At 41.4% G+C, this 12,871-nt stretch overlaps 1 protein-coding gene across 1 annotated transcript in view; it reads left to right on the forward strand.

Moving 5' to 3' along the window:
* Nucleotides 1-12,871, forward strand: part of usp43a (ubiquitin specific peptidase 43a) — a 67,319-nt gene that overhangs the window by 46,090 nt on the left and 8,358 nt on the right. The window contains exons 7-12 of the mRNA XM_072463875.1: nt 526-688; nt 1,810-1,921; nt 3,281-3,384; nt 9,037-9,114; nt 9,735-9,864; nt 12,363-12,482. Of these exons, the coding sequence (XP_072319976.1) occupies nt 526-688; nt 1,810-1,921; nt 3,281-3,384; nt 9,037-9,114; nt 9,735-9,864; nt 12,363-12,482 (707 nt within the window). The remainder of the gene's footprint in view (nt 1-525; nt 689-1,809; nt 1,922-3,280; nt 3,385-9,036; nt 9,115-9,734; nt 9,865-12,362; nt 12,483-12,871) is intronic.

The raw sequence follows: 12,871 nt of genomic DNA on the forward strand, positions 1-12,871 counted from the left end.
TTCTTAAATAAAATAATTTGTGATATGACTATGTAAACATTCAGCCAGATTTGTATTGCTTTTGTATTTTCTCTTTTCCTCATTGATCTGTGTAAAAAAGACACATCTGATGCAAACAGAGAATGACACGTGAGCACACAGAGACCGAGGCATCGCCCAAAAAATTGTCAAATATTGGCAGATACCGATCTCAGTGGGGGGAAAAACGGTGACGATGCCGACACTGGAACTGATTCGCTGCCCATCCCTCGCGGGGTGGGCATTTACTCAAAATAGTTATCGTAATGTAATAGATATGTTTCTATGTGCATGGTAAAGTATAAAAAACTGGTGCATCACTGAAATGGGTTCCCCGCCTTAGATTAACAAATCCATTTAAATGAATAAACGTCGCACACTATCGTTTTCCAGGGTTCATCCCTTTGTCATTTACTGAATTGAATGCAAATTTGTTGGTGATTGTCGACTTGACACAATAAGTTCTAATTCATTTCTCCATTTTCGTCTTTGTTGTTGCTCTCCCAGGATACCACCACAGCCTCCCCTCTTCTTCTTACTCCTCCGGTTCCGATGGAAAGAGATTGCCCTCATCTGGAGCTGTATCTTCGGAATACCTAAACCACAGCTCATCCAGTAAAGTCCTGCTGCTCATCTGTAACACAGCCGGATCCGGACAGCAGGCCGTCCGGTGAGCTCACTTTTACATGAGCTACACAGCGTCCGTAGTGACTTCTGCCTGTTTTTGACCTCCAAACTTTTGGCTCGGATTCTTCAGAATTTTTTTTTTTTACACGCTGATCCAACATAAGCAGGGAACTGTCTTTGTAGAAACCGGCCAGCTCAAGGATGAAAATACATTTTAAAATACAACAAAGACATACAAACATCAGTATTTCTAAGTCTACAATGCCAATCGACAGACTGAGTAGTATACATGCAGGGATTTGAAACGTTTTACAGTAGATACAGTATTCTGTATCGACATCTTTGAAGTGTTTTACTTGATGTTTTCATATGAGAGGGAACCAGAGTGAAAGTGTTGCTTTGAAACGCCCTAGAATGTCACAGTTTGACATTTACAAGTCATTTGGCCCCGTGCCTCAGAACAGCAACAGAAATATTATCATCACCACAGGTTCCCTCCCTGACCCACTGCAAAGAAAGAGCACCTTTTGATCTACATTACACCCATTCATGATCCATCAACCATCATTTAAGTTTTGTAATAACATATGCAAATGCAATGTTGCTGCAGGTCACCATTTCAGAACTATCACGACCACGTTAACTAGGGTTTTTGGTATGCAGTTTAAGCATCATAAAGTGCAATTGCAGCAGCAGAAATACTGTTGGTACAGTCGTTGTTTTTCACAGTTTAATAATTACTTTGATGTATGTAAAAGTTGTTACAAAAAGACATTTTTTGTATTCATTTATTTTTATTTTTGGGGCAGTGTTACAAGGGATTGAGCCGTTTCAAGCCTTGCCTCCTGAGTCTTTTGTGTGGCAGATAGTAATGGGAAGGGAACAGGTTTACACTGTCTGACTAAAATGATCTCACTGAATCACATTTCTCAAAAGTAGGTTAAATAAGTGTCCAGATATTTCTATAGATATTTCTCATTTGAGCAAAGTATTGCTATTAAAACTGAATCTTTCCTGAATTGTGAATAGTCTTCATCTCTCAGTAAGACCAAAACAAAAAATTTCAAAATGTATATCAAGCCTTTTCCATACTTGAAATGTTTCTACTGTGATATCACTAACTTAACATGAGTAACGCCTAATATGATGATGTACTTCCTCCAGGTTCGGCCCTCCGTTCCTCATGCGGGAGGACAGGGGCATCTCTTGGGAGCAGCTGCAGCAGAGCATCCTGAGCAAGCTCTATTATCTGATGCTGAATGGGTCCCAGGCGCAGGTAATGCCAGGACCAGTCAGGACCCTCCAAATGTCACCCACTTTATCCTCCTCCCCAGACACTTCCTGCACTTTAGATCGAGGCCCCACAGTGACTTAGCAGTAAGCGCTGAAGATTAATCTGAAGTAAAATAGGCCATTTCTTGTCAGATAAGGTTGAATTAAATATAGTGTGTTGAGGGTGTTAAATATTTTTTTTTTTTTTAAAAGGCCAAACAATTTGACCTCAACTTTACTTACCTCATGATTGCTTATGGTGTCAAATTGTTCATAAGATTGCATACACATATACTATTGAAATAATCACCCTATAACCAATTCACTCATTCACTGTATCATTCATTTTGTTAGCAGCCCCAAATTAACGTCTACCCAAAAATACTATATATTTTGCATTATTAAGGTTTCAGGGAGCGATCCAGAAAGTAATAATAATGTTTTATTCTCATTCTGATCGTAAATAAATAAGATATCTAGATTCTCAAGTCCCTTTTGAATTCCTTTGTCATAGGAAAAGTGTTGGCGCCATCAAGTGGTTGTAACAGTACACTACAGCACGCGTTCACAATCAAGCGTTTTGTAGAAGGAGGACATGCTTTCATTACTATAAGGGTGTATTCTTAACATAATACCTGTAGTCCAAAGGAATTAGTCAAGTGAATATATACTCTAAACCACTGTATACTGTACCATATATTTAGTCTTATACATTGTTAAAAATGTATGGCTGGATGTATGTATGAGACTATTCTCCACGTTTTCTTTCTGCGAAACTTCCAATCCCCCATCAGTAATAATAATAGTAGTTGGCATGCACTCTACTCACTCTCAGACTTTTACGCATGAATAAATTGTGCATATGAGTGCATAGAGGAAAGTCTGGAGGATATGTGGTGGATTAGGACTCTCCATTGGATGTGATTGTATAATTCTGGAAGCAAATTTCACAAATCTGATCAGAGATTACAATATTATACAAGTTTCATATTTATAATTATTATAACTTCTGTAGAGGTCAACTGCAACCACTGTTTTCTTGAACCAAAATTCTATTAAACGTCAGACAACTATTGTTTTGTCATAATCTAATTTTGTTTTGTTTTCTATACATTTTTGTGACTAATATCTTAGAAACAGAAATGTAAATTGAACAGCTTTACCTCATACGTTAGTATATAAATACATCTTATATTCCTATTTGAGAAAGATACTTGATCAGAGTGCTTATATACTACATTTATATGTGTACAATACATATTGTGTAGGTCTGATATCTTTCCATTCATCTTCTACTGTTTCTAGTATTTACTGGTGTAGCAGCTTGACTTAGACCTATGACCTTTGCTCTTTCTCTTTGCAGAATGCTGGGTTTTTGTTTAAGATCAGAGTTGTGGGTGGATCTGCATCATATAGCTACCTTTTGCCGCAGGACAACAAGCCGCTTTTTCATCCAGCTGTTGACAGGTAAAATGCCCTGTATAGTCAGTGCCCTTTCTTTAAGTAACCAGAGCTAAGGTTCGGAATTCTGTATCTGTATGTAAAGAGGCATACTATGAAAGCTGAAGGTCTTTTCAGGAACAACAAAAGTATATTTAAACACAGCATTTGTAATCTATACCTATATTGATATGAAAAGCATAAAAGTTGGATAATGCTCTCTGGAAAAGAGCTTTAAATGTTGGGTGTAAGTCGTACAGGTCAGATCAACCTCTAAAGGTTTAATTAACTTCTAATCACAAAGACAAATTCAGGACACGCGCACAAGTAGCCATCCAGCCATCTCTGTACAGCTCACTGCTGGATCCGAACCATAAACCACCTGTGGGTCGGATTGATTGACCAATCCCAGGGCAGCATTGTGGTTTGGGCTGTAGACAAAGGTGAAGGGTCCATACGAAGCAAAACAACATGGCCTAACCAACGTTAATAGGTCTGTTTCAAGAGCAATAGGACAATTTTTGTGCAAAAGGAAGCACTTTGTATATTTGTGGATGGGAAAGATGTCTGTGCTTTTTCTCTCAACTAGATTTAGTACATATTATATCTCTGCTCACACTTCACTTTTGGCTCCAGCCCAAACCACAATGCTGCCCTGGGATTGGTAAATCGTTTGTCTTGAGCAATTTGCCAAATCACTTTGAGGTATTTGTTGGAATGTTTCACAATTCAAGAATGCTACACATTGGCGTTGACATAGTTCAGCTAGACACTCACCCTGCATAGTGTGAATGAGAAGGTGACACTGATGGTCGTAGGAAACAATGGTGCAGATTAGCACCCTCGCTTTGGTCAGTCTACACCAGGGCTGCTGTAGCTACCACCTCCATGTATGTAATGAAGGAATAATGTGCATAATATTAAAGCATTTGAGCGCAATATATGACTAATGCAGCAATATTATTATTGTAAAGATCTCTTCACTCTTTATTCTCAATAGCTGTGAACAACCTCTGCTTTCAAAACATTGATGTTTGCTACTTTATATTCCTGTATTCTTGCGTCTGCCTGCAGCTCTGAAAAGCTCCTTTCCAATCAACACAATATTGAGATCTCGATTCTGACCTTGCATCGTGTATAGGCCACAAAAAGTTAACCCTCATTAGCTTTACTTTTTTAAATAACACACTCCCAGGTAAAGCCTCCAGGAGGCTGTGTACAATGGGGCAGCTGATTCATATGCTGATTCACATGTTTGCGCCTGGAGTGGAAATGGAGAGATAAGGTCTTTTCATAATTTTTAGGCAGAATTAATTGAAACTTTTACCATTATTTTACCATTTTTTAAGACAGTTGGCACTTTTGAGTACATCTGTGCACATTTACACAATAGGCCCTTTTCACAAAACCGACCGGAGCCCCAGTTGCCTTAAAAATGTAGAGCTCCACTTCTTGCTCCATTCATTCCTAAAGGGGAATTAGCCGAGTCTCTCTAAAATAAATCAACACAAAGTGGAGAGCGAGTGACATAATCACAGGCAGCATGTTAAGACCTTTATGTACCATGTAAATACTTCACCTATATTATAAAAACAAGTGATTCTGTCTCTAAGCAAATACTAGCATACAATAAATGTAATCAATTATGTTGAAACGAAACACAAACTGAACTATACCTCTACGTACTTTTATCAAGTTTGTCTGTTGTACATAATAATAATAATAATAATAATAACTTTTATTTATATAGCGCTTTTCAGTGACCCAAAGACGCTGAACATTTATAAAAAAGGGGGGGGTATTTACAGACAGGGGGGGACAGCACGTACAATACACATTAATATATAGATAAAATGAACAAGACAGAAGAAGTAGAGAGAAAAAGATGGGGATGTAACAGGGGGTAGAAGAGTAGGCAATGGGGTAGAGGAGGCTAGGGGTAGGGGAGGTCATAGGCTTGGGTGAAGAGGTATGTTTTTAGGCGGGATTTGAATGTTGTGAGTGAGGGAGAGTGGCGGACAGGTTGGGGGAGGGAGTTCCAGAGTCGGGGTGCTGTTCGGGAGAATGCTCTGTCGCCAAAAGTTTTGAGTCGGGATGTTGGTGCAGCCAGGGTGAGAGAGGAGGAGGATCGGAGAGCTCGGGAGGGGCGGTGGGGGATGAGGAGGTCAGACAGGTAGGGGGGGGCAAGGTGGTGAAGAGCTTTGAAGGTGAGGAGGAGTATTTTAAAGTTTATGCGCTGCTTGATGGGGAGCCAATGGAGAGAGCGGAGAACGGGAGTGATGTGATCACGGGACCGGGTGTGGGTGAGGAGGCGGGCAGCGGAGTTTTGGACCATTTGGAGTCTGTGGAGGGAATGGGAGGAGATGCCAGTGAGGAGGGAGGTGCAGTAGTCAAGGCAGGAGGAGATGAAGGCATGGATGAGGGATTCAGCAGCGGGGAGGGTGAGGCAGTGTCGGATTTTGGCGATGCGGCGGAGGTGGAAGTATGAGGTCTTGACGATGTGGCTGACATGGGGAGTGAAGGAGAGGGTGGGGTCCATGATGACACCGAGATTGCGTACCAGGGTAGAGGGGGTGATGGTCGAGGTGTCGATGCTGAGTGAAAAGGGACCAGTTTTATTGAGAGTGGATTTGGTGCCAATGAGGAGGAGCTCTGTTTTGTCACTGTTCAGTTTGAGGAAGTTGAGAGTGAGCCATGATTTTATTGTAGAGATGCAGGTTTCGATGTGGCTGAGGGGAGGGTTTTGGGTGGATTTGGTGGTGAGGTATATCTGGGTGTCGTCACCGTAGCAGTGAAAGTCCAGGTTGAGTTGGCGGAGGATGTGACCAAGGGGGAAGAGGTAGCAGATGAAGAGGAGGGGGCCGAGGACTGAGCCCTGGGGGACCCCCTGCGTTACTGGGGAGAGGGTGGATGAGTGACCGGAGAGGGAAATTAACTCTTGCCTGTTGGTGAGGTAGGATGTGAGCCAGTCAAGTGCAGAGCCCTCAACACCCAGTTGGGTCAGCCTTTGTAGGAGGATGGAATGGTTTATAGTGTCAAAGGCTGCGCTGAGGTCTAGTAGTAACATGATGTTGAGGGAGTTAATGGAGACGGCAGTCATGGAGCTGTTGATTTTGGAAATTTTGTCACTGAAGGCAAGGAGGAAAGAGTTGCAGAGGTCAGGGGAGGAGGGTGGAGTGATGTCCGGCGGCTGGAGCAGCTTGTTGACGGCGGAGAACAGGGTGCGAGGGCTCCGGTGGGAGCTGTTGATGAGGGTGGAGAGGTGGGCAGATTTGGCGGCTTGGAGAGCGTCACGGTAGGAGGAGATGTGCAATTTGAAAGCTTCGGCGTGGACGGTGAGGCGGGTTCTTTTGAGGAGTCGTTCGAGTTGGCGGCCAGTCTGCTTCATGGTGCGGAGTTCAGGGGTGTACCAGGGGGCGGGGTTGATGTATGAGACGGAGGAGGTTTTCCAGGGGGCTAGGGAGTCAAGGGAGTCGGAGAGGGTGGTGTTGAGCATGACAGCATAGTTGTCGGGGGAAGAGGGGGGGGGAGTCAGGGGGGAAAGCAGAGGATATGAGCTGGGAGAGCGTGAGGGGGTTGACTGACTTGATATTGCGGTAGGTGATGGTGCGTTTTTTGGGGTTGTGGGGCGAGGGTAGGGGGGCGGAGAAAAGGATGCAGAGATGATCAGAGAGTGGGAAGGGGAGGGGGTGGGGCTTAGATATGGGTAGGAGAGAGGAACAGACTAAGTCCAGAGTGTGGCCTTTGGTATGGGTGGGGAAGTCAATATGTTGGGTGAGATGGAAGCAGTCCAGGAGAGAGAGGAAGTCGGATGTCAGTGGGGCGTTGGGGCAGTCAATGTGGATGTTGAAGTCACCAGTGAGTAGGAGGCGGGCAGAGAGAGAGGATGCGATGGTGAGGAGTTCAGACAATTCAGTGAGGAAAGAGGGGTGGGGCTTTGGGGGACGATAGATCAGGATAGCGGTGATAGAGTTGGGGAGGGAGAAGGCGAGGTATTCAAATGATGAGATGGATGGAAGGTTGAGGTTCAGTTCAGTGATGGATGTAGATTTTTTATGAATAACAGCAAGACCTCCCCCACGCCCGGAGAGGCGGGGTTTGGCAGTGTAAGTGTAGTTGGAGGGAGTGGCTTGGTTGAGAGCATAGAAGTCCAGGGGCTGTTGCCATGTTTCACAGAGGAGAAGCAGATCAATGTTATTGTCCAGTAGCAGTTCAGATATAACAGGTGATTTGTTGGCGAGGGAGCGGCAGTTCAGCAGTGCAAGGGAGATGGATGGGGGCGCGGAGATGGATGGGGGCGCAGGGGTGGGGGGGCGGAGGTTGCTGAGGTTGGCAGTGCGGCAGGTGGGGGTGACAGGGGGGCAAAAACTAGTCCAGAGTGAGGGGATAGGTGAGCCGTCGTTGGAGTGTTGGTTATGGGAGAGACCAGAGCCCCTGTGGATGTAGCGGGGCCGGCGAAGGATCCCAGCTGAGCTAGCTGCAGAGGCAGCAGCAGCTGGGAGACGGTGGTTATGGTTGAGGAGGTGAAGGTCAGCAGCGGTGTAGGTGAGTAGGCGAGAAGTTGGTGGAGCGGTGGCCTGGAGGCGCGGGATACATTAACATTAATGTTAATGTATGTTAGCCTTTAGCTTTGAGACAAACACTTACTTTTATAAACACGTAGGTTTATAATAGGAATAGGACATAATATTCACATTGTGCATAAAAGTCTTAGCATTCTGCCTGTGATTATCCATCTGTAACTTGCTCTCTGCTGTCAGAGCTTTTTTATTTTGGTTTTTGAGCAAGACTCTGATAATTCCTATAGAGAAGGAATGGAACGTGACGTGAAGATCTGCACTTTTACTGCAACCGGAACTAGCCGGGCTTAAAAGGGCCTATTATAATTTTAAAATACTTGGAGTGAGAGCTCTGAATTTCACACAGTTGTTGTTGACCAGTAGGGCAATAGTGGATTTGGACTGATCAGTTATAAAGTTATAGTATGTCTTTGCTAGAGCCATTTGAAATCAACCATTATTTTTTAAGTCAAATAATAAATATTGATATATTTTATACGTACATGTTCTTTGCTTACATGCACATCACTCAATACTAGAATTTCTTAGCTTTCAAGTGGTGTATAACACATGTATTTTGGACAAAGTTTACTCTTTTGATGCTCGTTTTAATTTGGAAAATTAGATTTAAAATACATTAGGCGAGGATAGGTGAAAATATTCTTGCTCACAGGGTTAAGGTTACATACATAACCTTAACATACATAGTATTACATAATATGTAATACAAATACAGAAGTGAAAGGAACTCAGATAATAATGCTGGTCCGCTGAGCCGAAGGTCTGTTTTTTGAATGACACTTCTGACATAAATGGTTCTTTGATGTACTATAAAGTGCCTTGAAAGTAGAAATATTCATTCATTTTTGGCTCATACTATGGGTAAAAAGATGATCATCTTTGCTTTGGCTCCCTATCATTACTAGTACCCGGTAACTACTTAGCAAAACATGCATTTATCCTGTGTTTGCATTTCCATTGTTGGTTTTTAGTCACACCATATACCTCGTTCTATATGGATGGACTGTATAATGCAATGTGGAAGATGAATACTTATGCAACTTATTAAAACTCTGACTTCGACTCATGATAGTACTAAGACTTTTTCTTACTGTTGCAGAACCCTGAAGCTTTGTGGCCCCGGGGGACCTCCACATGTGAAACTAGTCATTGAATGGGATTACAATACTAAAGAATGGTGAGCTTTTACCTTGTGTTTGTTATGATTGTTTTTGTTTTTATTAGATTGTATTCATTATGTGATTATGCATTGCAAGTGGAAGTCATAAAGTCTGAGTTTGCTGTAGTTTGTGATCTCACTTATTGGCAAGAATATCCTGGAGTTTTGAGTTTTGTAGTTCTCCACATTTTCCCTGTTTGTGCGAGTGTTCGAGGTGCTCCACTCTCTTCAACCTCTAAAACCCATCGTGGTGACGTTGCAAATGTTCAGGACCAACCCTCCATCTGATCTATGCAAATTAAATGAAACCGTGATTTCTGGGGCCTAAATTCAGCTAAATCCTGAATGTTTCTTTCACCTTATCATTAGGAACCCAGTCATGTCCATTGTATGTTTACAAATCACTTCTAATGTGCCCTACACTTTACATTTACTAACAACTGCTATTATCTGCAAACATTGTTTTAGAGTTTCAGCCGTACCAACTCTACACTTTTGGGGAAATTTATACAGCAATAAACTGGTGGGTTCAGAACGTTTCCATGGCGATTTACCACACTAGAATAAGCCCGTTGCTACCATATCATCACAGCACATGGGAAATTAGTTGCTTTTTGTATGTGTTTTTCTGTGTGCAGTTTGTTCGGGAGCATTCAGGAGGAGGTGGTGAAGGATGCGGAGAGTGTGAGGGACAAACAACAGCAGCATCTGCAGCAGCACACGTGTACCCTGGACGAATGCTTTCAGCTCTACACCAAAGAAGAACAGGTGAGAGCTAAATGCACAAAATGTAATTCATATTCAATCAAATGAACTCAAGGAACGACAAACCTGCCACCCTCTTATTATACTCTTAACATAGAACATTCATATTTATACAGATGTAAACAATTAAAGTCAACATAAAGCCACTACGAACATCCAGTTGACTCCAAATAATGCTGCCTCGCGCACATTTGCCTCGGAATTGTCTTTGGTGTCATAGGCTCTCTGCACTATTTTTTTGTAAAACTGGCCATTATCATTATAATCCGATAAACAATGCTCCTAATTTTTTTGAAAAGAACGTTTAACTCCAAGTTCATTTATGTAACCATGTGACTTTGCGTACTTTAAACCAAATACAATGCTCACATTGTAATTTGGTTTAAAGTACACACTGTTTGAAATAAAATAGTTTCACCAAATAGTAATCAGGATCTGTCTACATCTAGATTTAAGTCTAGGCTTGAAAATGAGGCCAGCAGTGTCACCTGTTGAGTGCTTCTTCTTAGACACTTAGAAAACAGCTCTTAGACTATTACATACCAGTTCCATACCTTACACTGTGATTTTTACCAGGAAAAGAAGCTTGTGTAGGATTTAATGCTAGTGTGTAGTGTGCTTTTGTCTTATGCCTTTCTGTTCCAAATAATTTCCCCCCGAAAACGCCAACATTAAAACTTCCTCCAATTCAAACTGAAGGTGTTTTTATTATAATGATCAAAATCCAACAAATGCTCAGTCTACTGTCTTTCAGTCTCTCAATAGCAGCTTTACTCCTGCTTGCCCTTCTTGATTTTATATAGGTTGTTTTATCATTGTTCATTGTTTTACGTTGCACAGAATCACCAAAGCAGGCTCCTATGATGGTGAATTATGTTCATTGGCAATGGCAATAAACCTTTTCTGATTCATGTTGAATAATGGCATTACTTTCTGAGACTATTGTGAAAATCTTCACATATTTCGTTCACTTTTACTGTCAGTGAAGACATCGATCTATTTGCCTGTTTTTTGTCTCATGTGGATAGGCCCAAATTACAGAAATATTAACCATAAACCAGGTCAACAAATATGACAGTTCAATTCAGTTCAGTTCTGTTTTTTTGTAACGCCCAAAATCACAGCAGCATTTGCCTCGAAGGACGATAATGAAAAGCAGAATAAGCATTAAAAATTCCACCACGGAATTCTGACTCAATGTTCAACTACAGGGAGGCTAAAATGTTCAGATTCTCTAATAAATAGAGAACACAAAGTTCAACACAAAGGCGTTACATGTGGGAGATTAAAAGCAGTGATACACTCTTTTCTGCTGGAGTTGTCTAGGCTTTGTCTGTTTGACACAAGTTAAAGTACAAGAGAAATGCATTGTCTACAACCCTTGTATTAAACGTGATTTTCAATATCTTTGTTTTGTCAGTGCACTTTCCACCTGTACTTACTGACTTCACTCAGGCAGTCAAGGCAGTCCTTGAAGTACAAAAGCCCAGCTCCTCAGACATTAGCATGATGCGGTGCTAGATGCGGGTTATGCAGTGCAATGGTTCATACATATTGTTATATCTGAAGGTCTGCTGATGGCGAGGTGATAACGGTACAGAAAGCAGCAGAGTGAAGCACTGCGGACACAAACAGAGAGACTTTATCTATTTGAGACATTTCTTAAATATACATACATTGCTTTATAAAAGTATGGAAATAATCACAACACATTCAAACCACACATTCACACATTCAGTATTCTGGAGGAACTTACTTGTGTGTTAAAGTTCACTTACAAAGGAAACTGTAGTCTATGAGCAATAAGGTTCCCACAATGTCTTATGTTGAAACACGAAAGGCACATTTCCAGATTTTCGGCCCCTGGAATAGGTATCGTTTCATGTGTTATTATTTGATGAGGTCCTGGTCTCAGATCTACATAGAGTTACATGGGAGATTCACCGCCTTTTGAAAGAAATACCACATTAAACAATATTGTTATTTATATGGGAATTGGCTCCACAAACTTGCCATATCAATCTCATGTCAGTCACAACTTTGGAATTATTGAGGCTGTTGGCAAAAAGTACTTTATTTATGCTGACAGAGATGACCTTGAGCCAGTTTTTGTTTCTTGCGGATAGGTCCCAGGAATTACAAACATATTAACCATAAACCAGGTCAACAAATCAGCACTCTGGTAGTGAAACAGCAAATTATACCATATAATTTTACACTATAGTATCCCTGACACTGTTACATGGGACATTTAGACAAATATTTAATCATTGAGTGCAACATTGTGGTACGCATCTTGTTTCTGACAGTTGTCTCAAGGAGTTTTTGCTTTTTTCGCTACACTTGATGACTTACACAATGGAAAAACTATTTAGACTATGACACAGTTTTTACTTTGTTCATCAGGAGAAGACATAAGTATGGAACTCTTTGATCGGTGTCTCCTTTATTCGCTGAAAGTGGGATACACATTTTGAAGTGTTTCTCTCTCTGTGTGACAGCTTGCTCCGGATGATGCGTGGAAGTGCCCTCACTGTAAACAGCTGCAGCAGGGCATGGTGAAGATGAGCCTGTGGACACTCCCCGACATCCTCATCCTGCACCTCAAACGCTTCCGACAGGTGAGGCCCCCACAAGAATGTCTCTGCGACTACTTTTACAGACAGAAATTAAATATTGAACATATGGATGACCTTGTTCCATGCTTGTTTAGTCAAAATACATCTTTTTTATTCTTGAAGATAATTTAATATGAAAACAGTTTCTAAACTAATTTCCTAAAAAGATACAGTATTGTACCCTCATTTTTACATCTTGAATCAGGAATCAGGTACTGATCAGGCATACAATAGCAATCTAGTATTTGACTTAATATTATAGAGATAGACATAGACAAGACAAACTGTTTTGTCATAATGTTATACATAAATTGTTATGGGTTTAATTGAAAATGAATTAATTACTTTGTTACTGTTGCTGAGACAGAACCAGTATTTTCTTATTTCCGACT

The sequence above is a fragment of the Eucyclogobius newberryi genome, unplaced genomic scaffold, assembly GCF_026437365.1.
Source record: "Eucyclogobius newberryi isolate DKJ021-1_F unplaced genomic scaffold, fEucNew1.0.hap1 SCAF_4, whole genome shotgun sequence".
NCBI lineage: Eukaryota > Metazoa > Chordata > Actinopteri > Gobiiformes > Gobiidae > Eucyclogobius > Eucyclogobius newberryi.